This window comes from Ovis canadensis, chromosome 1 (assembly GCF_042477335.2).
Source record: "Ovis canadensis isolate MfBH-ARS-UI-01 breed Bighorn chromosome 1, ARS-UI_OviCan_v2, whole genome shotgun sequence".
NCBI classification, from domain to species: domain Eukaryota; kingdom Metazoa; phylum Chordata; class Mammalia; order Artiodactyla; family Bovidae; genus Ovis; species Ovis canadensis.
The window spans coordinates 106925632-106947288 of NC_091245.1; the positions used below are offsets into that span (position 1 = coordinate 106925632).

The window sequence follows — 21657 nt, forward strand, 5'->3', positions numbered from 1 at the left end:
AGGAGTTCTGGGCAGGCCTACCTGTGTGACCTTGGGCAAATCTTTTCTCCTCTGGCCTTAGAAGCCTATTTGTAAAAAAAGGGGGCTTATTCCCCAGAGCCCTGAGGGCCCTCTGGGCAAGGGATCACCAAGAAGGGGTCCCAAAATTTCCCTGCTAAAGAGGCTCTGTCTCTGTCATGTAGTATATTAGGCTCTGGGGGTGAGATTTCATTCGAATGAGGAGTTCTTTGCCTTTCCAAAGGACTGTCAAACACACATTCCTTCTAAGGGCCTTCCTGGCTAAACTAAACTAAGTGAATTGCCCACAGCCTGCATCATTCCATCTAGCTGAGTCTGAGTGAGAAGAAGGCTGTCTAATCAGCTGGGCGGCCTGAGGTCAATTTGCCAACCTTTCAGAGTCTGGGGGTTTTGGTACATAAAATGCCAATAATAATACCTCCTTCCTAGGGCTTAGGTGGAGATTAAGTGGGATCAGCCCCACACAGCCCCTCACCGGGTGCCTTGTACATGACAACCATTTACAGAACAGGAGAGTCCTTCCACTCTCAAGGTTATAATATTCACCTGTGCACGAGTGACTCAGCAGTTCAACAGGTGTTTTGTGCCAGACCCTGTGATCAAAGAATGAATAAGAAAGGGACCTTCCCTCTGGAACCTACTATAAAAGGATCCTCAAACCATGGCTCTCAGCCAGCTCCCACTTTCCAAATCAGCCTCCACTCCCTCCAGGAGTTCCCCTCTTCCCATCCCTATGGGGGAGTTGTCTCCCCAGTGGCCTAGGATCCATTTGAATGCGTCTCTCCCACTCATAGACTCCTGTCTAGAATTACAGCTTTGATAGTAAGTGCTTGGGAGAAGGCAATGGCACCCCACTCCAGTACTCTTTCCTGGAAAATCCCATGGACGGAGGCGCCTGGAAGGCTGCAGTCCATGGGGTCGCTGAGAGTTGGACACGACTCAGTGATTTCACTTTCACTTTTCACTTTCATGCATTGGATAAGGAAATGGCAACCCACTCCAGTGTTCTTGCCCGGGGACGGGGGAGCCTGGTGGGCTGCCGTCTATGGGGTCGCACAGAGTCGGACACGACTGAAGTGACTTAGCAGCAGCAGCAGTAAGTGCTTGGTGTTCAAAGTCAAGTCCACCTGTATTAAAATCTCAGTCCTGCTACTCACCATATGACCTTAGGTAAGTGGTTCACAACTGGAGGTGGTTTTGCCCCGTAGGGAACACCTACGTGAAGATATTTTTGATGGTCATAACTGAGGGCAGAGGTAGATAGAGGCCCAGGGAGGCAGCAAAATATCCCACAGGGCCCGGACCCTTCCCCACCCAACAAAGAATTATCTGGCCCAAAAATGTCAATAGTGCAAACTTTGAGAATCCCTGCCTTAAAGGAATAATTTAATCTCCCTGGGCTTCAGTTTCCTCATCTATAAAATAGGGCTAATAACAGTACTTACCATATAGAGCTATTTATGTATAGGTTCAACACAGTAATGCAGATACCTAATGCCTAATTATAGTAGGTACTCCACAATGCTCCCCACATGAATCGTTATTAATATGCCCCTCAAAGCCCTCCTTCATTTCACCCTTCTGCTGAGCCCCCTGTTTCACTTGCTGCCTCTGACTCCTTCCTTGCAGGTCTCAAGGCCTCCCTTCTCTCCTCCTTAAGCCCAGCCTTATCAAGCAGCCAGATTCCCTCCCGCAGGTCTCCATCCCTGAGCCAGGTGGCTGCCTCCATCTCCCTCTTCTCCAGTCCTGCCTTTGCTCCCACACTTTTCCACCTCACCTCTAGTGTCTGCCTGCTCAGCTGAGCTGTGTACCCTCCTCAGCTTTTTCCCACTTCAGCACCTCTGTACAGAATTCCTCCCAGCACCAGTCCACCCCAGCTTCTCCCACACGTCCCATCAAAGAGGCATAAGATAGTGAAGGAATCCTGGTCCAGGCCACCTCGTCCATGTTCTGGGCTCGGCCTATTAATGTCTAGTTTGGGGAAAGTCAGCCTCAGCAGTAAAACAGGGAAATGATTCCCAGCCCATAAGGTGGTTCTGTCGGCCAGATTGAGCATGTTTGTGAAAACATACTAAAGAGTGTCAAAGTGCCAGTTACCCAGTTTGTAGAGCAGTATCCTATGTGCGTGCATGTGCGCATGCTAGGTCACTTCACTTGTGTCCGACTCTTCGTGACCCTCCGGACTGTAGCCCGAAAGGCTTCTCTGTCCATAGGATTCTCCAGGCAAGAATACTGGAGTGGGGTTGCCATGCCCTCCTCCAGGGGATCTTCACCAGGGATTGAACCTGTATCTCTTGTGACCCCCGCATTGGCAGGCAGGTTCTTTAACACTGAGCCACTGGGGAAGCCCCAGCAAACTAATTTTGTCTTTTATTTATGGACCATCTCCCTCCACTTGGATGTCAGCTCCATGAGGGTTGGGATTCTGACCTGTTTTATTCACTGCTGTCTCCCTAGTGTCTAGAGCAGTGCCTGGCACACAGTGGGTATTCAATAAATCTTTGTTGGATGAGTGAATTCACTGTGTGCATAAGGCACTTCTGTAAAGCCTGAAACCTATCTCCTCCAAGAAGCCTCCCTTTAAATGCATGGTACTTAATCACGGCAGCATCCCCATGTTATAGACGAGGAAACAGGCTGAAAGAAAAGATAGAACGCGCCCAGTCAGTCAACTGAGAAGTGGCAGGCCCAGATGCATTTGTTCATTTAAGGAACACTGAGCACCTCCTGAATGCAGGCACTGGGCCAAGTGTTAGGGACACAGAAGTCCAGGATGCTGTAGGAAAGAGGAGGGTCCCCTCCCCAAGGTCGTTGGTCTTCAAGACAAGTGTCTCTTCCACTGCCCAACAATTGTATTCTGATAGTTGGACCCTTGCACTCAACAGCTATATTCTAATATCACTTACTAATGTTCCAGCTTCCAGGCTTCTGGAACCCATTTGAAATTCATTATCCAGTTCAGGGTTCTATGCTGCTCTTTAACCCCTTGTGCTTGGTACGCCTCTTCCTGTTTTCCCTACCGGTGGACAACTCCCTAGAGAGCAAACATAGTAGCTCAACCCTCATTTCTTTGATAGCCACTCTGCCCCTGTTATAGATGAGGAAGCTGAGGCCCAGAGAATTCAGTAGCAGACCTGTCATCACCTGGCCAAGTGAGAGATAGGATTGGAAACTGGTCTCCACCCAGACACAACTCTTGCCAGCCCTCACCCCCAGCAGGCTCCGCTCCTCTGGACCTGGCCTTCCCTGCCTTCTGCTTTTGCTGGGACTGACCATCTACACCCTGGCAGGGGAAGAGCAGATGATGACATCTGGGGTTCAGAGTTAGGCCTGAATATTTAGGGTAAAGGCCCACTTTGAAGTTCAGGTTTAGGACTGAGGCCATTGTGGTAGTGGTGGTGGTGAACCCTTTGGAAAGAGAGAAACTTAGGGTGAGAATCCCCTCTCCTTTATCCTGCCTCTTTTCCCAAAGATGGGGAGGTCTGAGAGAGGAAGGCTTAAGTGTGATTTTGCCTCCCCAGCCAGGAGGGGAAGTCAGGCCAGGCCAGGCAGGGACTGGGTGGGGCAGAGGCCGGAGAGCCCTCTGGAGGGGGGCTGAGGCAGTGGGAACAGCCACTGTCCCTCACGTTTCACTGGCTCATTCACCCCACCTCTCGTTCTGACTTGGGGAACACAAGAGGGAGAAACAGGGAAAGACTTTCTGTTTTGTCTGGGAAGCTGAAGGTGGGTGCCCCACCCTGAGGGAGGGGGCTGCAGGGAGGGGAACCATATCGCGGGTCCCCCAACTCTGAGTATCCTGGATGCTCACCACCCTGCCCAGTCAACCCCTGGAGATGGAAACCTGCCATCCCTCAGGGAGTGTTTCTCTCCCTGAACACTCAGAGTCCCTGCCTTAATCCTGCCCCAGCTCCAGAACAGAAGACCTGTCCAGCCCTGTTTCTCTGTGTATCCTGATATCCTGGAGCTGTAGGAGTTAGCAACATAATTTAATTTCCCCAGTTCCTCATCAGAGACTAAGCCATGAGAGGCCCAGGGTCAGGGCAGGAAAGCACATGGGTTCTGGAGCCTCAGCCTCTGCCACCTCTTAGAGGTGATGAGATGAGATGGTTGGTGGGGCCGGGGCCCAGATGGGAATGGGGAGTAGGAGGCTGATTAAAGGGGTCTCCCGAGAGTCCTGAGGATGGAAGCTCAGGGACGTGGATGATCCTGTTTTGTGAGAGGGCCTGGCCCCTCCCCGGAGCCAGTGGCAAAGCAGACCTGGTCAGAGAGGAATGTGGAGATAAGTGCGGTGCTGGCCCAGCAGTCAGCAAGGCTGTGGGCGCCTTTGCTGTCTTCACCCCCATCACCCCCCTTTTCTGGCTGAAACCAGGATAGAGACCCAAAATTGGCTGTCCAGCCCCCAGCCCTGCTCCCCCTTTCAGGCCCCTTTGGGAACCACAAAAATTTGGGACCTGGTGTCCTGGCAATGTGATGAACGCATGCACAGCTCTGGTATCTGTTTTAAATTATCCATTAAAATAAGTACAGTCCTGGAAAAAAAAATAAGTACAGTTCTGGGGTTGGTGGGCTGGGCTGGGCTGGGCTGAGGACTAGAAAGGGACCAAAGCTGGGAGGAACCTCAGGCAGGCTCTTTTTCTGACTGCTGGGGTCCAAAGGAAGGGGATGGGGTGGGCAGTACTTGGGTCCTATTCTTGACCTTTTCTGGGGCCTCGGGGTTGTTCTTTGGGTCTACGATCCAATGGTTGATTTCAAAGGGAGATTAAACTGGGGCAGAAAATAGGAAAAGAATAACCCCAAACTCTGGTCCCCACCCTGAATTTGAGGGTGTAAAAGGAACTCAGGATCCAGAACTTTGTGGCAGCTCTCCCTCCAACCACCCCAGGGAACCCAGGCATATTTCCCCACCCCACCCTGGCATACTGAGATGTGGCTTTGAATGGACTGCCCACTCATGGAGGTGGGGGGTGGGGGAGTAGGGGTGACTCACTATTACTATGGGGAGGAAAAGGGGGGCCAGTGGTGGAAGAGTGAGTCACCCTCATGGGCACCAGCCTCAGCCTCCCCCCACTTTCCTGGATCTGCCTGCCTGGCGCCCTCCCTTGCTTTGTGCCTACTGCCCCTCTTCCCCCTGCCCTTTGCCCACCCAGCCTCACCCCTTGGCTCTGCCCATTTCCCCCTCTAAGGCCAAAGGCAGTGGGGGCAAGCTTTTAGCTTGGATCGCTGAGCAGGTAGAGACCTAGAGACGAGCTTCAGGGAAGCCCCAGGCACGTGGGGGTGCCTGAGGGAGGGTGGGGCCCTACCCCGGGGCCGTCGTCTCCCCTGCTCACCCCTCCCTCTCCCACCCCTGTGGGTTAGCCACGGCCCCTTTAAGAGAGTGGCCCCTCCTCCCATTCCCTAGACCTATTAGAGCCTTTGCCCGGGAGCCGGTGACTCAGAGTGTTCGCGGGAGCTCCGCATCCACACCGGCCAACCGAGATCCAGAGGTCTGACAGCGCCCGGCCCAGATCCACAAGCCTGCCAGGAGCCAGCCGAGAGCCAGCCGGCCGGCGCGCTCCTACCCCAGCAGTCTCTGTCCTTCGGCCTGAGCCCCGCGTCCTTCCCGGGACCTCTGCCCCTCGGGCAGTGCTGCCACCCTGCCGGCCATGGAGACCCCGTCCCAGCGGCGCGCCACCCGCAGCGGGGCGCAGGCCAGCTCCACCCCGCTGTCACCCACCCGCATCACCCGGCTGCAGGAGAAGGAGGACCTACAGGAGCTCAATGACCGCTTGGCTGTCTACATCGACCGGGTGCGCTCGCTGGAAACGGAGAATGCAGGTCTGCGCCTTCGCATCACTGAGTCTGAGGAGGTGGTCAGCCGCGAGGTGTCTGGCATAAAGGCCGCCTACGAAGCCGAGCTGGGGGATGCCCGCAAGACCCTCGACTCGGTGGCCAAGGAGCGCGCCCGCCTGCAGCTGGAGCTGAGCAAAGTGCGAGAGGAGTTCAAGGAGCTCAAGGCGCGGTGAGTGCCCCAGGTGGCGGCGTGGGGCCGGGAGGGGCAGTGAGGGCAGAGGGACTGCCGCCCCTGCCTGGGCTCCAGGCCGTTGGTAACGTTGCCGTATAGTTTCCTCCCTCCCGGAACTGCCCCCAGCGAGTGCCTGGCAGTGCCAAGGGAAATTGTCAAGACAGGACTGAGAAGGGAGAGGTCTCTGGGAGAGGGTGGGGTATATAAGGAATGGCGGGGTTCATCAGGGCCAAGTAGGAGCTGGTGGCAGGCCCGCAATCTGTCAGGGTGGGATTTGCCAGTCATTTGGGGCCTGAGAGAGGGCCTTGAGCAAAGCCGAACTGGCCTTGCCAGGTCTAAGACATCTAGGCGCCCAAGACACTTAGGAGTGGGTGAAAGGGTCCTGTTGGAACTTTCTTGGCAGCCTTGGCACCGTGCCAACCTTGCCCAGCCTGTCTCTGAAGACATGACTCCCACTAAAACAGAGCTCCTAGGCTGGGAGATGTCCAGTGGTGCCAGAGAGAGGTCACCAAAGCCGGGTGACCCCCTTTTCCCCCTGCAGGGGCACAGCGATGGCCCCCACTGCACAACCCTTTCCCAGGCTCTTGTTAAGAGTTTTGAAGTGCTCCTTTACTCCCTGCATGTCTGGGACTTCCCCTGGCCTCTGACAGGCCCACCGATCAACTCTAGGAGAGCCGCTCCCCCGCAGCTCCCACAGCCCTTGGCCTGCTTGGCCCAGGAATGCAAGGGAGGGAGGGAGACGGAGGGCAGAGGCTCCCGGCTCAGGAAGTTGTGTTATGTATGCCCAGGTCTGTACCTCCCCTTCCCCACCTCCCCACCCTCACCCTCTGCCTAGTCCCTCCCTGCCTCCCTTCTTGGGGTGAGCCACTTTCATTTTCCCGGCCAAGCCTAGCAGCCTCTGCTCTGGCCGGCCCTCTCAGCCACTGGGACTTTTTTTTTGTTATTGTTCTTTGCCTTATTAAACTCCTGGAATACTGTGACATTTTTGAAATCCAGCCGTTGGAAGACTCAGGCCCCTCCTACCTTACCCATCCCTGCCCCACCCTACCGCACCCTACTTGTCTCCTCCCTCTTCTCTAAAAAGGCCTTTGGAGCTGGGAAGTTTAGGCCCTCTTCAGCTCCCCAAGGATTTGTTTTCTGAGAAGACCTCAGCCAGAGAGCACTAAGGTGCTTAGAGACCCCTGGCTGAGGCTGTAGTGGTTGGTCTTCTCTTCTTCCCCTTTGCGTCGTCTTCTCCAGGCTCATGCTCTTCTCAGAAGCGCTGTGAATTTGCTACTCTTTATACCCCTTCGCTAGCCCCCAGCCCCTGGCATGGTGGGTGTGGCAGATGTATCATCCCCTAGTGAAGAGTAGATGGAAATGGTGTGGGTAGGCAGGTGACTCTCCCCCCCCCCACCCCCCGCACCCCCAAGCCCAGGCTTGCCAGGGGTCAGTTCCCTGATCAGACCAGGGATCCAAAGCCAGGAATCCTAACCATTAGGCCACCAGGGAACTCAGAGTGACTATTTCTGTTGAAAGGGATCATTCCTGTCATTGTCCACTAGTGATATGAATAACTTAGTTAACAGGGCAGACAAGAGGCAAGCTAGGGGAGTCCCAGGGAATTAGTCTTCCAAACTAGCTTACCCAGCTACCGAACTACTACCTTGCGGGTCCCTGCCAAGGGCATTCTTAGCAGGTCTTTTTCTGGGGAAGGTTTTGACCAGGGAACAGAACGAGTGGAGTCTATGGTCTCTCGCTAACCCAGCCACACCAGTCTGTCTCTGCCTCCTGGTGCAGCTGTCCCGGTCTGGGACACCAGGCGGGTGTGTGCGCACGTGGGACAGGGCCGGGGGTGGTGTGTGTACTTGTTATATTTAGCTGCCTGCCTCTCCTCTCCCCCACTGATCCTGGCTGGGGGTGCTGGGCTTCCGGGAGAGGGGGGGTGGTTTTGCACACCTGGATCCTAGGCTGATAGGAGGCTGGGCGGAGACAAAGAGGGCTCACTTGAGGTTTCTGTCCCCTTCTATGTCCCCAGTGGGAGGAGCAAGGATTTGTTGCTCCCTTTTGTGTCTGCTTTGCTCAGGGTGAGGTGAAGAACGCCATGAAGAATTTGGGAGAGGAAGAAAGGCATTGTCCTAACTCCTCCCACTAAAGCCTAGAGAGAAGGTGTTGTCTGGTTTAATGTTTAATTAGAGCTCAGAGTTCAGGGCCAGGCTTTGGGTTGGGATGCAGAGCTGTCTGTAAGGTTTTGTGGCGATTCCTGGCCCAGCCTGGGTACCTTGACCACACCCAGGGCTTTGGGGCCCCCTCTCATCAGACTGGGTTACAGGCTCCAAGCAGAAACACTGCTCCTGCCTGCAAACACAGACTCACATCCTTTATTCTGGAGCCCAGGGGTTTTGAACACCTACTCGCGGGAAGAAAGAGGAGGTTAAAAGCATCAGAGAAGGCTGGCCTGGGGTCGAAGCTTGGAGTTAGGCCCCATCCCAGGCAGGACAGCTGGGTGGATGACTCAGATACTGCCCCCCTCCCTCCCACCCCAGTGGCTTTGCAAGAGACAGGGTGGAGGCAGCAGATGTCTTAAAGGGAGGGGTGGGGGCCTGAGTGTCTGCATCCCTGCTCGCTGCTCCCCACTGCATCCTGGGCTCCTTTTCTGCCTTCTTCCTTAGGTGGTGGTCTGGAACCGGGGCTCCTGACAGACCGTGTACACAAGTAGTTCTAAAGCAGAGTCCAGAGTTACAGGCTTGGGCTGCGGGTTGGTGCGAGGGTCTGTGTCTTCCCAAACGGAACTGGTAGAGGAAGGCTGAGTCAGAAGTGGGGAGATCCCAGACCCACAAAGCAGAAGCATCCCTTTCCCCCGAACAAGGCCTTGGGTGCCCGACAACTTCCTGAATTGCCCGCCTTACATGATGGCCTCAGTCAGAACACGGAGGGACCTGCAGGCCCAGGTTCTTCCAAGCTCTCATCAGGATAAGAACAGGGAAAACCAGAGAGGTGCGAAGGCTTGTCCCGTGTCACACAGCCAATGAATGACAGGCCTGGACTTGAGCACACGTCTTTTGACTCTCATTTGAGTGCTCCTACCATTAAACCTTGGGCTTCCCAGGTGGCGCTAGTGGTAAAGGACTTGCCTGCCAATGTGGGAGACATAAGAGATGCCAGTTCGATTCCTGGGTCGGGAAGATCCCCTGGAGGAGGGCATGGCAACCCACTCCAGTATTCTTGCCTGGAGAATCCCCATGGACAGAGGAGCCTGGAGGCTACAGTCCATAAGGCTGCACAGAGTTGGACACAACAGAAGTGACTTAGCATGCACACACACACACCATTAAACCTCACTTCTCTAGCTTCAGGGACAGGTTGGAGGATGTGGAAGGAGGGTTGGGGTGACTGAAGTGCACCCCTGCACTCTGGAGATTCTGCTCTGAGGCCAGTGTTGTCTTAATGTTCTGCTGTCCTGCAGGGCCTGTTATCACTTGATCAATAGTCTTTGCCACAGCCCATACCTGGAAAGACCCAGGACCCTTCCAGGCCATGAATCATGAGCTGTGAGAGGCTGGTAACTCCTGTCTTGAGACCGTCTTGGGACTTGTCATAGGAATTGCCTGCCTGGACGTGTAAGAAAGTGTGCCCTTTGGGGATAAGGATAGCGGGGATGGAGGCCTTTGAGGATGCTGGGCGTGCTCCTGTAGTCATTTCTCCACGCTACCCCTCACCCTGAAGTCCACATTCTTATTCAAATGGAAAGAAGAAAGTACTATTAACCCCAGGGGCTGAGCTGGAAGTACTTGAGAAGCCCAAGAGAAACAAGAAAGACTGTAATTCCTGCTAGGGTCCCGACGACGGCCCTCCCATGGTTGATGCCATGTCCCTGGCACATCCCCTGGCCTCCAGGGGTCTGAGGCTTACTCTTGCACGGAATGAGCCCATTGTCTGCACTCCCAGGCCCACCCCCAGTGATTCAGTAGCTCAGTGTCAGGGCTGAAGGCAGGGACAGCTGGGGGGACAACTGGGAGGAGATGGCTTTACCTACCTACTGTGCCCCCTGCTTCCCTGTGCTCCTCCCCCCACCCCCCAGTCTCCCTCCTCCCCAGCCCCTGACCACCTTTAGCAGCTTCAGCAGCCAGGACCAGGTCTGGCCCAGAGGTCCAGGGCAGTTCATTCCATTCTTACCTCCCTGGCCCCTGGAACCCCGACTCCTGAACTGAAGATGACACAGGCTAAGCTCTAATGTTCTTGGAGATGGCGAGGAAAGAGGTTCTATGGGGAAGGCTGCAGGGTCTCCTTTCTCTTAACAAAAGGCAAGGTGATCTACCAACAAACTGACAGGTAGCATGAGGCAGTGAAAATACCCCTGGCCCTCGGTGTCCTTAGTTCCAGGCTTAGCCCTGCCTCTAAACTGCTCTGTGACCTTGAAGAAATCACCCTCCACCTCTGGATTTCCCTAGCTGTAAAAGAAAGGGGTTAGGGCAGAAGATCTCCAGAGATGCCTCCAGTTCCAAAGTAGTACCATGACCCACAAAGTGAGAAAACAGTTCTCTAAAATACCAAGCTATGCATATAAAAATCAGACATAATTAATGTGCAAATAGTTAATAGCCAATGCTATTCGCAATAGAAATATTTCCCACAAGCTGTGGAATTAAAAGTACTAACACCCTCCTCTCTTTTTCCAAGAAAGTTTGTGACAAACAGGTAATTATTATGACATTACACTCTTGGCTTAGGCTTTGTTTTTATTACTATTAGGAAAGGACACTGTATTTTGAGCATACCTCCCTTGAGGCTGTACCATGCAGGAGAGTCCCGAGGACCTGTGCTGGAGAAGAAGCAGAGGCTCTGGGGCAGGCAGGCAGGCCCATTACCTTAGTGCTGGCCGGGATTAGACAGCATGGGCCGGAATCAGAGGGAGGTGCAGGGTGACCTTGAACTGCCCACCTTCTGCTCTTCATGCCCCCATTGAGGCTGGGCTGTGAGGAGGTCTTGTCCCTAAACACTCAAGGAAGGGGGATACTTTGGGAAGGAGGTGGGGCAGAGTAGGGGGCCACACTCCCCTGTCCTTTTGTGAGGAAGCCTGAATCCTGCCTGTCGAAACCAGGAATAATTCTGGCCAAAATCCCAGGCCCAGCAGAGGAGCTGAGTCACGGTAGAGGGCAGAGTAGAGAGTGGACGGGAGACCCTGAATTGTCCAGGCAGAGAAAGAAAGACTGAGGGACGGCCTTTTTTGAAAACTAATTTTCTGAGTGGCAGGAAGAAGGAGGAGGCTCTGAATCAGATGGGGGCCAGATGGAGGGGGAACAATACAGGCATCCCTTTCGGGACTGGCTCAGGGAAGTAAGAGACCCTTGATTTCCAGGAGCGCAGTCCCTGGCGGTTCAGAGGGGGATGTTTGGGATTGCCAAGGCACCCCCCCACCCTTCCTCCTCCCGAAGCTCTGATGACACTGCCACCCTCTGCTGGCTGGGAGACAGCGTTGCATCTTCCAAGGCTGGAGCTGGAATGCAGCGGGACCAGAACTCCTAGGTCCTCCCCAACTTCCTTTCTGCATCTTGGGGTGCGGCTCCCACCTTCCTCCTGCTGTTGTCAGGGTTAATAACCGTGAGCCATCGGATGGAAGGTTAATACGTCCTAAGAAGGGACAACTGAATCGCTTTCTTGTAGGGATGTCGGCCAGTGGCCTCCCTCCCTCCCACACCCAGGACCTCCTACTTCTTCCTAGACCATCCTTCTCCCCTCCATGCCCTGACTTCTTTTGGTCTGTTCCAGGCCTTGGCCTGCATTTTTATGACAACACAGGAATGATTTCTGGAGAGACAGGCCAGGAAGAGGGAAAGTGGAGTTTGGCAGGAGGGAGCGGTTAGTCAGGAAGCCCGCCGCCTGTTGTCCAGGACCCCAGCGCACCGGCCTCGGACTGCAGGCCTCTCCGGCTGCTGCACAATGCCACGTTGATACACCCAGCAGCTGTGACTCAGGCCTGGCCCTGCGCCAGGCCCAGCGCCTCTGCTGGAGTTGCGTCTGAACATGTCAACAGGCCTCCTGTCCCCCTTCTCAGCGCCAGCCAGTTCCCCCATCCCAACCCTCCCTTTGCTTGGAATTAAGACCTGGCTTTGTCTGGGGTGAGGACAGCTGGGAGCCTAGCAGCTCTGGAAGGGGATCCGAGGGCCCTCGGACCCCGAGCATATGTGGTGGATGTCACGCCCAAAGGAGGCGTGCGGAAGCAGAGCCGTGCCTGCTGTGGGTGCACGTGCCGGGGTGGGAGGGGTGGGGGCGGGGATCCATACTGGGATCCTCCCGTGTACTTTCCAGGTGTGAGACATTCAGACCTTCCACAGGGTGGCATGTGGGGAAGGTTCAAGGGGCTTCTCAGTCCCTAGAACACCTGCCCCTCAGTGGATCTCCTTAAGGTCTCCTTTCCAGAGAGGGCTGGGGCCTTGAAAGCCAGATTGCGGAACCAAATGTCCCTGCCCTTCCACATCCTGCCCATACCTGAGAGTGATGGCAGACTCACAGACCAGCCTAGAAACCCAGCAGTGGTTCCTCCTGGGAGAGGGAACTGCGGAACCTCATGGCTCCACACACAGCTGTGGCGCAGCTGATGTTTGAGGGCTCTTTTGCTAGGTATCTATGTCATCACTTGGGTACTAGGGTGACTCCTGGCCATTGAGCAGAAGCCCAAGTGCCTCCCGGACACTCTTCCTGGGGGTTTACTGCCTACTTTCTGCGAGCCCTGCATGCATCGTGCCATTTTCTGAGCCTGTCTCCATCTGCTCCGAGTGTCCTCAGGTGACCGGGAGGGCAGGGTTTTAGGGTCTGAGCCTATTCTTCTGCAGGCCTCGGTTTCCCCACCTGTAAAAGGGCAGGAATTGTTCCAGGAGGTTCCCCCTTAGACACCTTGAACATATGAATCTTCTGGCCTCAGGGCATTTGGGGACATACAGAAAAAGCCGCGAGACACACTTATAACTGGAAAGAGAAGAAACCAGCAGGTAAAACAACAGCTGAGCGGACTTGGAAAAGGAGAGAGAGGTGTGGCTGGGTCTGGAGGCACAGGGCTCAAACGAAGGAGGCAGGTGTGGGTTTGGATAGGTGGAGGGAGGGAAGAATACATTGAAGTGGGAGGAGTTGCTGGAACAAAAGGAGGGTGATAGGAATGTGGGGGCCCGGCGTGGGGTGGCCACAGGATAGACCCCGTCACCTGGCAGGGAGTCAGCCTGGGAAGAGGTCTAGATGTCTGGGAGGAGAGGGGAGGGCTGGGACTCACTGCTGCACACCCAGTCCTGCTTTGCCCTGCCCAGCCACAGGGGGCTCCCTTTTTAGTGAGGCAGGAAACGCCAGGGCCTCGGGATCTCGGTGCTCCCGCCTCCCCTCCCCCCTCTTCTCCGCCCGTCGATGGGGAACTCCGAGGGCTGGTGAGCCTGGGGCGTGGTCAGCGAGGGGACTGGGGCGGTCTGAGGGCGCCCTGGCGGGCTGGCCAGGCTCTTCCACTGCCCCTGCGGCCATCTGCCCCGCCCACTGATTATTTTTAGCCCCAGCCGGCTGTCTCTGCTCGCCTCGTGTTCCTCAGCCCAGCGGAGGAAATGGGGGCCTTTCCCTCGGGGCCTAGCAAGTTGCTCCCAGCAACCCGGCCCAAACAGGCCTGTGGCCGCCCTGGCTTCCATATCTGGCATCCGAGCTGGGCTGAGGAGGCTGACTCAGCCGGCAGGTCAGCGCCTGGCGCGGTGCCCACTCAGCCCCTTTGCTGCGCCAGGTGCCTTGCTCCCCCTCACCCCCACCCCCACCCCCACCCCCACCCCCGCCCAAGAAGCCCCTAAAGCCCTGCCCTGCAGTGGCCCTGAAGCCCGGCTCCCCTATCCCTCCAGCCTCTGCCTAATAGCACCCCAGCCTGGGAGCTCCCAGCTCTCGTGTGTGTGTGTGTGTGTGTGTGTGTCTGTGTGTGTGTGTCTGTGTGTGTGTGTCTGTGTGTGTCTGTGTGTGTCTCTGTGTGTGTGTGTCTGTGTGTGTGTGTGTCTGTGTGTGTCTGTGTGTGTCTGTGTCTGTGTGTGTCTCTCTGTGTGTGTGTGTGTGTGTGTGTGTGTGTGTGTGTGTGTGTCGGCCTTATCCTTTTCCTCTCTGCTCTCCTGCCCTGCCCCACCCGACTTTTCCCGCCTTCTGCGATCAGATTTGCCAGCCATGGGCAGAGTTCAGAAACAGGATGCCCAGCCCTTCTTGTATCAGGAGCCCACTGGGATGAACCCACTCCAGTGCTGGAGGAGCCTGGCGGATGGGAGGGAGAGAGTGGGCTCCCCGTGGCGTGGCACGGGGGCCTGGGCAGGACGTGGGTACAGCCAGGGTCTCCCGTGTGAGCACTAGAGGATTTCCTGACACCTGCCCGGGTATTGTCTGCTGGAGGATGAGTCACCTGTGGAGCCCCTGGGTCCCACCCTTCCCAGCTCCCCTTGCCTGCCCTACCCTGTTCTTCCTGCCAGCCCACTGTGGGGCAGCATGTGCCCAACTTTCCCATTGCTGGCCCCCAGTGGACTGGGGCACAGGCAGCACCGCTCCTTGGGCTGAACGCCTGGCCAATGTCTGCTTGGGATCCCTGTTAGGGCTGGAGACCCCGACTAAGGAAGCAATGTCAGTTGGAGCTAGTGGACAGGCAAGACTGAGGAGTAGGTTCGGGAGGCGCTGGCTTCTGCACCCCACCCCCAGCCATCTCTTGCGGGGTGCGTGTGGCTCCTGGCCACAGGGCTCCTGAGGTCTGAGTCATAAGCCCATGGGTGATAGCGGCTGCTTCCCCACAGAGGGGAGCTCCCGGAAAATGACTGAGAAAACCACAAAGGCTCTTCCTTGCTTACCTCTCTGCTCAAGTGGCTTCCCTCATCCGCAGAGTGTATGTCGGTCCTTTCCTTGCAACTCTTTTAATGCTAATCAGAGTCTCCAGAAGGGGAAGGAAAATCGCCCCCTTAATTTCTTTGGAGACCATTAGCAGGGCAGGGGGAGCCATCCGGCACCCATTCACACCTCTGCTCCCAGACTTGCTGCAGGATCCTGGAGGCCCCCTGGGCAGAGTTCTCTGAGCCTGTTTCCTCCGACACCTAGGACTAGCACCTGTCTCAGTGGGGAAGCTGTGGCAATTCAGTTAATACAGTTTTTAGAGCAAAGAATCGGACACCACTTGGTGGCTGAACAGCCATAACGTGTACACAGTCAGCTCTGTTTGCTGTCATTATGTGATTACCAGTATTAGTCCTATTAGCATTAATATGGGCATTACTACCACCCACCTTTGGGAGCGTCCTAACTGAAGAGGTTAGACTGAAGGACAAAATCCTGCAGTTGTCAGGCTGTGAGCCCCCGAGGGCAGGGACCATGCAGCTACATTTTCCTGTGTCAGTGTCTGCCTGGCACTCTCACAGGAAAGGTATTTCCAAGGAGAACTTCTGAAGTTTCTCCTCTGGGTCTGAGGAGGCCATGGAGGTGGGACTAGGGAAGAGACCCCCTCGAGACTTCTTCTGAAAGCGTCATGGTGCTCTGTCCTGCTGCTCCCAGCTCAGGCTGGCTGGATCGGGAGCCCTGTATTCTGCTGGCTCGGTTCTCTCTAGACCTGTGGCTGAGGAGGAGGAGGAGCAGGGGGAGGATTCCTGATCAGCAGCCAGAATTGACTGTGACTCCGCCTGGGTCCCCGGAGCTGCATGCTGTGTTTGACATGGGGTCACTCACCTTCCTCCTCTGTGCCTCAGTTTCCTCATCTGTAAAAGGAGGGGGTTAAGCGGAACCTATGCGAAGCTCCTCCCAGTTCTCTTAAGTTCTGAGAGCCTCCCAGCCGTTAGCCTGCAGGGCAGGGAGGCCTGTTCTGGGAAGTCCCTGCCAGCCCTGGAGTCAGCCCAAGGAGCTCAGAATCTTTGTCTGCCGTGTCGCTTCACTTTACCAGCGGTTTTTCTTCTTCTTCTTTCCTCCCCCTGCAGCTGCCTCAGCTTCGGAAAAGTTCTGAAGTCATGGAAAGTTGGGGCTGTGCTCCCAGCCAGGGGATGGGCCGGATGGCAGCCAAAACCTGAGCTGGGTTTTGACTTTATTTTTAGCTTTTCTGGCTAAGACGGAGGAGGGGAGAGCTCCTTCAGGTCTGGAAGGGCCTCTTTTCACAGGAGACAGACACTCTTGCTCTAAACAGCTTGTTCTGAAATGTGGCCAGAGGCCTGGACAGAGCAAGGCTGGGGGTGCTCCCCCGAGATCTTCACGTCCTTCCCCTGCCTGCCGGGGTGGCACTCTGTCCCCCTCTCAGTGGACCCCAGTTGGAGGGGAGGTGACTCCTGATTGAAGACTTCTAAGCTAACGGCAGAAGCACACTGCCCCAGTCTTGGGCCCTCCGTCCAGAGCTTCTCCTGCTGGGCCTTCTTCATCCTTCTTAACACTGAATTGCTGGGGCTCCTGGAGCTGCAGGCTTGGTGGCAGGAGAAAAATGTTGGCGGGGCCACTTCTCTGCTTTCCAGGATAGATTTCTTTCTCCCCCTGCCCACATTTGCTTTTCGTTTTTTCCATCTGCCCAAGTGGGTTCATGCTTGAAGTCTGCTGAGTCGCAGATGGCAGCTAGGACTAGGCCCTTGGGCTCTTTCCTTCCACTCCCTGGGTCTAGTGCTTTCTCTCCCCACACATCGGTGAAGGGATCATTCCGACTGGGAAGTTCTTGCATTCCCCAGAGGTCTTTAAGAAAATAGGATCCGTCTATTTCTCCAGGTCACTATCCAGCAGAAATAATGAGGGGCCTGGGAAGGGAAGGGAGGTGGCAGAGGCCACCCCGTTTGAACTGGTTCTAGGTAAAGCTTTACCCAGTTTGAGGAGTGTGGAGGTTCAAGGCTGGAGCCCAGATGGACCTGGAGGCCTGGATCACATCTGGAACCAGATGCTGGGCTTGTGGTCGATAGGTTGGGCTCAGCATTCTCAGGCTCTGATGAGGCCGAGAGAGAGGGAAGGCTGGAACCCTTGTGCTCTGCCCCATCAGGGGACCCAGACTGGGCCTGAGAAAGGGAAAGATCAACACAATGCCTGCTCGTCTTCATTCCAGGTCTCCCTGAGCTTTGACCAAACTTTCCCTCCCAGCAGTCCCTGGTGTGTAAAGGGACTAGGGCAGGTGACTGACACTTTTAGCACTCAAACTGATAAGCGTCAGGCACACTCAGACCCCAGGGCTAGGAGCCTGGCAGTCTGGATCCCTGCAGAGGAGGAGGCTGGGCTGAATGGAAGGTGGGTGGAGTCAGGGGGGAGAAGGTTAAGGCCCTAAGTGAGAAGGGGCAGGAGACAAAGGTGGTTCTGTCTCTTTGGAAAGGAATGGGAGGGGAGAGAGGGAAAAGCATTCAGCTCATGGGATTGAGCTTTGCCCTTGGCCCCAGGCACGTTCCTGAGCACTGAGTCATGGGAAGGGTGGAGAAGCAGGAAAGGGGTTTTGGGGGCCTTGGGAGAGTGGGAGTCCAGCCCCAGAGGCGGGCAGACGCAAACAAACCAGAGCCAAGGATGCCCTCTCCTGGCAGCTTGGGGGATAGCAGAACCAGGTCCTGCCGCTGACCTTCCAGGACCTGACTTCTCACTCTCCCTGGGAGACCTAACTCTGTCTAGGAACGCAGACTCCTCCTCTTAAAGCCACTCTTTTCTGGCTTTTTCAGCAATTCCAAGAAGGAGGGAGACCTGATGGCCGCCCAGGCCCGGCTCAAGGACCTGGAGGCTCTGCTCAACTCCAAGGAGGCCGCACTGAGCACCGCTCTCAGCGAGAAGCGCACGCTGGAGGGCGAGCTGCATGACCTTCGGGGGCAAGCGGCCAAGGTGAGGCCCACCCGAGACCCACCCAAACGCAGGCACCCTGCTCCCTGCCCAAACGCACACTCACTGCTCCCTCCAGGCATTCTCAGGAGGCGCCTGTCCCACCGCATCAGAGCCATTCCTGTGTCCTAGCATTGCTGCATCCATCCAGACCACAGTGCTTCCTCCTTTGCTCCCCATGGTGTCTAGCACCATGAATTTAAAAGAATCCACAAACCGTTTCCATCTGACTTTGAAATGAATTGTGCCTGGCCCTGGATCCCTCCCGTTTGGCCTTGCTATAGACAGCCGTGACCTCTCTGGAAGATCAGAGAAGAGTGTAGACTGTCCACAGAGCCCTAGTTGGGAGCTGATGGCTGACCATATATGGACATATGTTTTTAATGTATACGATGGTCTTTACTTTCAAACACTTTGCTATCGATTCCAGCGTCTAGTCTCATGGTATAAGCTAGGGAACAGAATCAAAGAAGCAGGCTTGTTCCCAATCTGACCGCCACATCTGCTCAGAGTAAGGTCAGGACTAGAGTCAGCCACCAAGCCTCTGTCCAGGGCGCTCTTCCCTGCTAGGCCTTGCCACCAGAGTACACCGTGGAGAGACTAGGAGAAATCAGCAGTTTGGCCAGAAAATCAAGGCTGGGCCATTCTGCTCCCAGGCCCTGCCCCCAGCCCTTCCCAGCTGCACCGCCCAGGTTGTGCTTTCTAAGATGAAGATCTAGGAAGGGTGCACCCCTACTCAGGCTTCAGACGATCTTTTCGTGGCAGTAAGGGTGCGATCCATGGATCCATGGCCCAGCCCCTGCCTTCCAGTCCAGACACCTCTGCCGTCACTCTCCCCCCAGGGCCCCATCCTTCGGCTTCAGCAGTACTGAGCCTTCCGAAGTGCATGTGTGTGCTTTCGTACCTCTGCGCCCTTGCACTTGCTCCTGTCTGCCCACTCGCCTGTCCTTCAGATCTCAGACTCTGGAGGCCTTCTATAAGCCCCCCACTACCACCCCAGGCACACTTTGGTCCCTTCCCTCATGTTCCTTCTGTACTCTGGGCATATTTCCGTGGCTGTAGCAAAATACAGCTATAGAAAGAGGAGGCACTCTCTATATTTTCATTAGCACAGCAACTCTCCAAGGTCATTACTGTGAAGTAGATGCGTCATCACCTCTGTGGGCATCCAAGGCTCTTGCTCCCTTAGGCCTGTTTCTCCACATACAAAGGGAGGTGCTGGACATGACCCCCTTCTCAGCTTCCTTCCAGCTCTGGTGTCCTATGATCCCTCTCCCTGACCTCTGTCCCCTTCCTCTCAGCTCGAGGCAGCCCTGGGTGAGGCCAAGAAGCAACTTCAGGATGAAATGCTGCGACGAGTGGATGCTGAGAACCGGCTGCAAACCCTGAAGGAGGAGCTGGACTTCCAGAAGAACATCTACAGCGAGGTGGGAACTGTGCCCTGCAGACCGGCGGACTGGGGCTGGGTGGTAAAAGATGTCAGAGCTGGGCTGGGGTATCAGCTGTGTGCAGAGCTCCCCGGCCAGGCTGGCTTGTTCTAGTGATGGGGAGTCGGGGTGAGGGCTGGGGGGAGTGGTGGCCAGCCCCCAGGTTAAAGCGGAGCTCACAGTGACTTTGTTCAGTGTTAGGATTGGGCTGGGAGCTCAGCCACTTGGGCCTCATCCTCAAAGGCCTAGTTCTGATTTTGGTCTCTGGGTCCACCCCTTCCAGGAGCTCCGTGAGACCAAACGCCGCCACGAGACGCGCCTGGTGGAGATTGACAATGGGAAGCAGCGAGAGTTTGAGAGCCGGCTGGCGGATGCCCTGCAGGAGCTGCGGGCCCAGCATGAGGACCAGGTGGAGCAGTACAAGAAGGAACTGGAGAAGACCTATTCGGCCAAGGTGCTCATTCTCCCGGGGTTCCCATGCTGCCACTGTCCCCAGCAGCCCTCCCTGCTGCCCTCCCTGAGATGTCCTGTGGGAGATCAGGTGGACGGGGCCCCGGATTGCTCCGGACCTCGGGCTGCAGCAGCGATGTCCTTCTCGGGTCCCTGCCTCCTTCCTGGTTGGTCCCTGCAGCCCTAACCCTATGTCCTCTCTCCCAGCTGGATAATGCCAGACAGTCAGCGGAGAGGAATAGCAACCTGGTGGGGGCTGCCCACGAGGAGCTGCAGCAGTCCCGCATCCGCATCGACAGCCTCTCGGCCCAGCTCAGCCAGCTCCAGAAGCAGGTGCTGCCCCGCCTCCCCCCTCCCCCGCCCCCCTCCCCGCCCCTCCCCTCCCCCGCCCCCCCTCCCCCGCCCCTCCCCTCCCCCATAGGGCGGGCGCAGAACATGCCCCAAGGAGCATGGACTGAGTAAGAAGCCTGGGATTTGGAGCCACATGACCTGTTTGCTGGTCCAGGACTACCTCTTATCTCTTGATATTTACCTGCTTGACCTTCACTTCTCAGAGCCTAGGTTTTCCCATTTGAATATGGAGATCATTCCTGTCCTCCCTAACTCAGATCTGCCACAAGACTACAGTGTGAGGTGTTAAAAGTGGAAAAAAAAAAAGAGTGAAAGTGTTAGTCACTCAGTCATGTTTGACTCTGTGTGACCCCACAGATTGTAGCCTGCCAGGCTCCTCTGTCCATGGGCTTTCCCAGGCAAGAATACTGGAGAATGGGTAGCCATTCCCTTCTCCAGGGGATCTTCCCGACCCAGGGACTGATCCGGGGTCTCCTGCATTGCAGGCATAGTGAGGTGTTAACAGCATCAATATTGTCGCTGGCTGTGCCATTTGTAGCAGAGGAAATAGGTTCTAGCCTCAAGTTAAGAGATTTCAGTTGGATGTTGAGAAGGACTCCGCAGTCGCCAGCCAGCCCCAGCCACATTAGAGCCCATGAAAGGCTCTGATGGGAGCCTGAAGACAGGGGTGGGGGAGGGGGTGGGAGGGTGTGTGCCCCGGGGGGGTGCCCCACCCCTATCCCTTACCTCTCCATACTCGGGGACCTCGAGAGCTCACCAGACCCCCATTCCCCCTCAACCAGCTGGCAGCTAAGGAAGCGAAGCTGCGGGACCTGGAGGACTCGCTGGCCCGTGAGCGCGACACCAGCCGGCGGCTGCTGGCGGACAAGGAGCGGGAGATGGCGGAAATGCGGGCAAGGATGCAACAGCAGCTGGATGAATACCAGGAGCTGCTGGACATCAAGCTGGCCCTGGACATGGAGATCCACGCCTACCGCAAGCTCCTGGAGGGCGAGGAGGAGAGGTGGGCTCCGGGGCGGCAGGCGGAGGCCCCTTCCTCCTGCCGCCCGCCACCCGCCTTGACCAGGCCCCCTCACCCCTGCCTCCCCCTCCACAGGCTCCGCCTGTCCCCCAGCCCGACCTCGCAGCGCAGCCGAGGCCGGGCCTCCTCCCACTCATCCCAGACCCAGAGTGGGAGCAGCGTCGCCAAAAAGCGCAAGCTGGAGTCCACCGAGAGCCGGAGCAGCTTCTCCCAGCACGCTCGCACCAGCGGGCGCGTGGCCGTGGAGGAGGTGGACGAGGAAGGCAAGTTCGTGCGCCTGCGCAACAAGTCCAATGAGGTAGGCCTCCCAGGTCGGCTTAGGGAGACGACCTGGACGGTGAAGGGGTGGAGTTTGCGGGGAGGGGGGTTCCTCACATCAGACCAGGGCAAGTGTGGGTATCTCCTCCACGCTCCGGTTCCATTCCTGGCCCCGGGACTCATCAGTGCAGTGAGACCTTCTTGGACAATGTATTTAACCTCTCCTAGCATTGTCATCTGCAGAACAGGCATGAACAATGGCCCCTAACTTTTGAGTTCTTGGGAAGATGGAAGGACTGAGTAGGTCTGGTACAGCCTAAGTGCCCCTAGATGTAGCTGTTGTTTATCCTTGAAGGGGGAGA

General features: G+C 56.2%; 1 protein-coding gene across 3 annotated transcripts in view; it reads left to right on the forward strand.

The window, feature by feature from the left end:
* LMNA (lamin A/C) overlaps nucleotides 1-21657 on the forward strand; it is a 48067-nt gene that overhangs the window by 23247 nt on the left and 3163 nt on the right. For all 3 annotated transcript variants that reach the window (XM_069544402.1, XM_069544408.1, XM_069544404.1), the window contains 7 exons: nucleotides 5417-6016; nucleotides 17635-17791; nucleotides 19090-19215; nucleotides 19499-19669; nucleotides 19873-19998; nucleotides 20799-21019; nucleotides 21113-21335. In XM_069544402.1, the coding sequence (XP_069400503.1) occupies nucleotides 5661-6016; nucleotides 17635-17791; nucleotides 19090-19215; nucleotides 19499-19669; nucleotides 19873-19998; nucleotides 20799-21019; nucleotides 21113-21335 (1380 nt within the window). In that variant the 5' untranslated portion in view covers nucleotides 5417-5660. The remainder of the gene's footprint in view (nucleotides 1-5416; nucleotides 6017-17634; nucleotides 17792-19089; nucleotides 19216-19498; nucleotides 19670-19872; nucleotides 19999-20798; nucleotides 21020-21112; nucleotides 21336-21657) is intronic.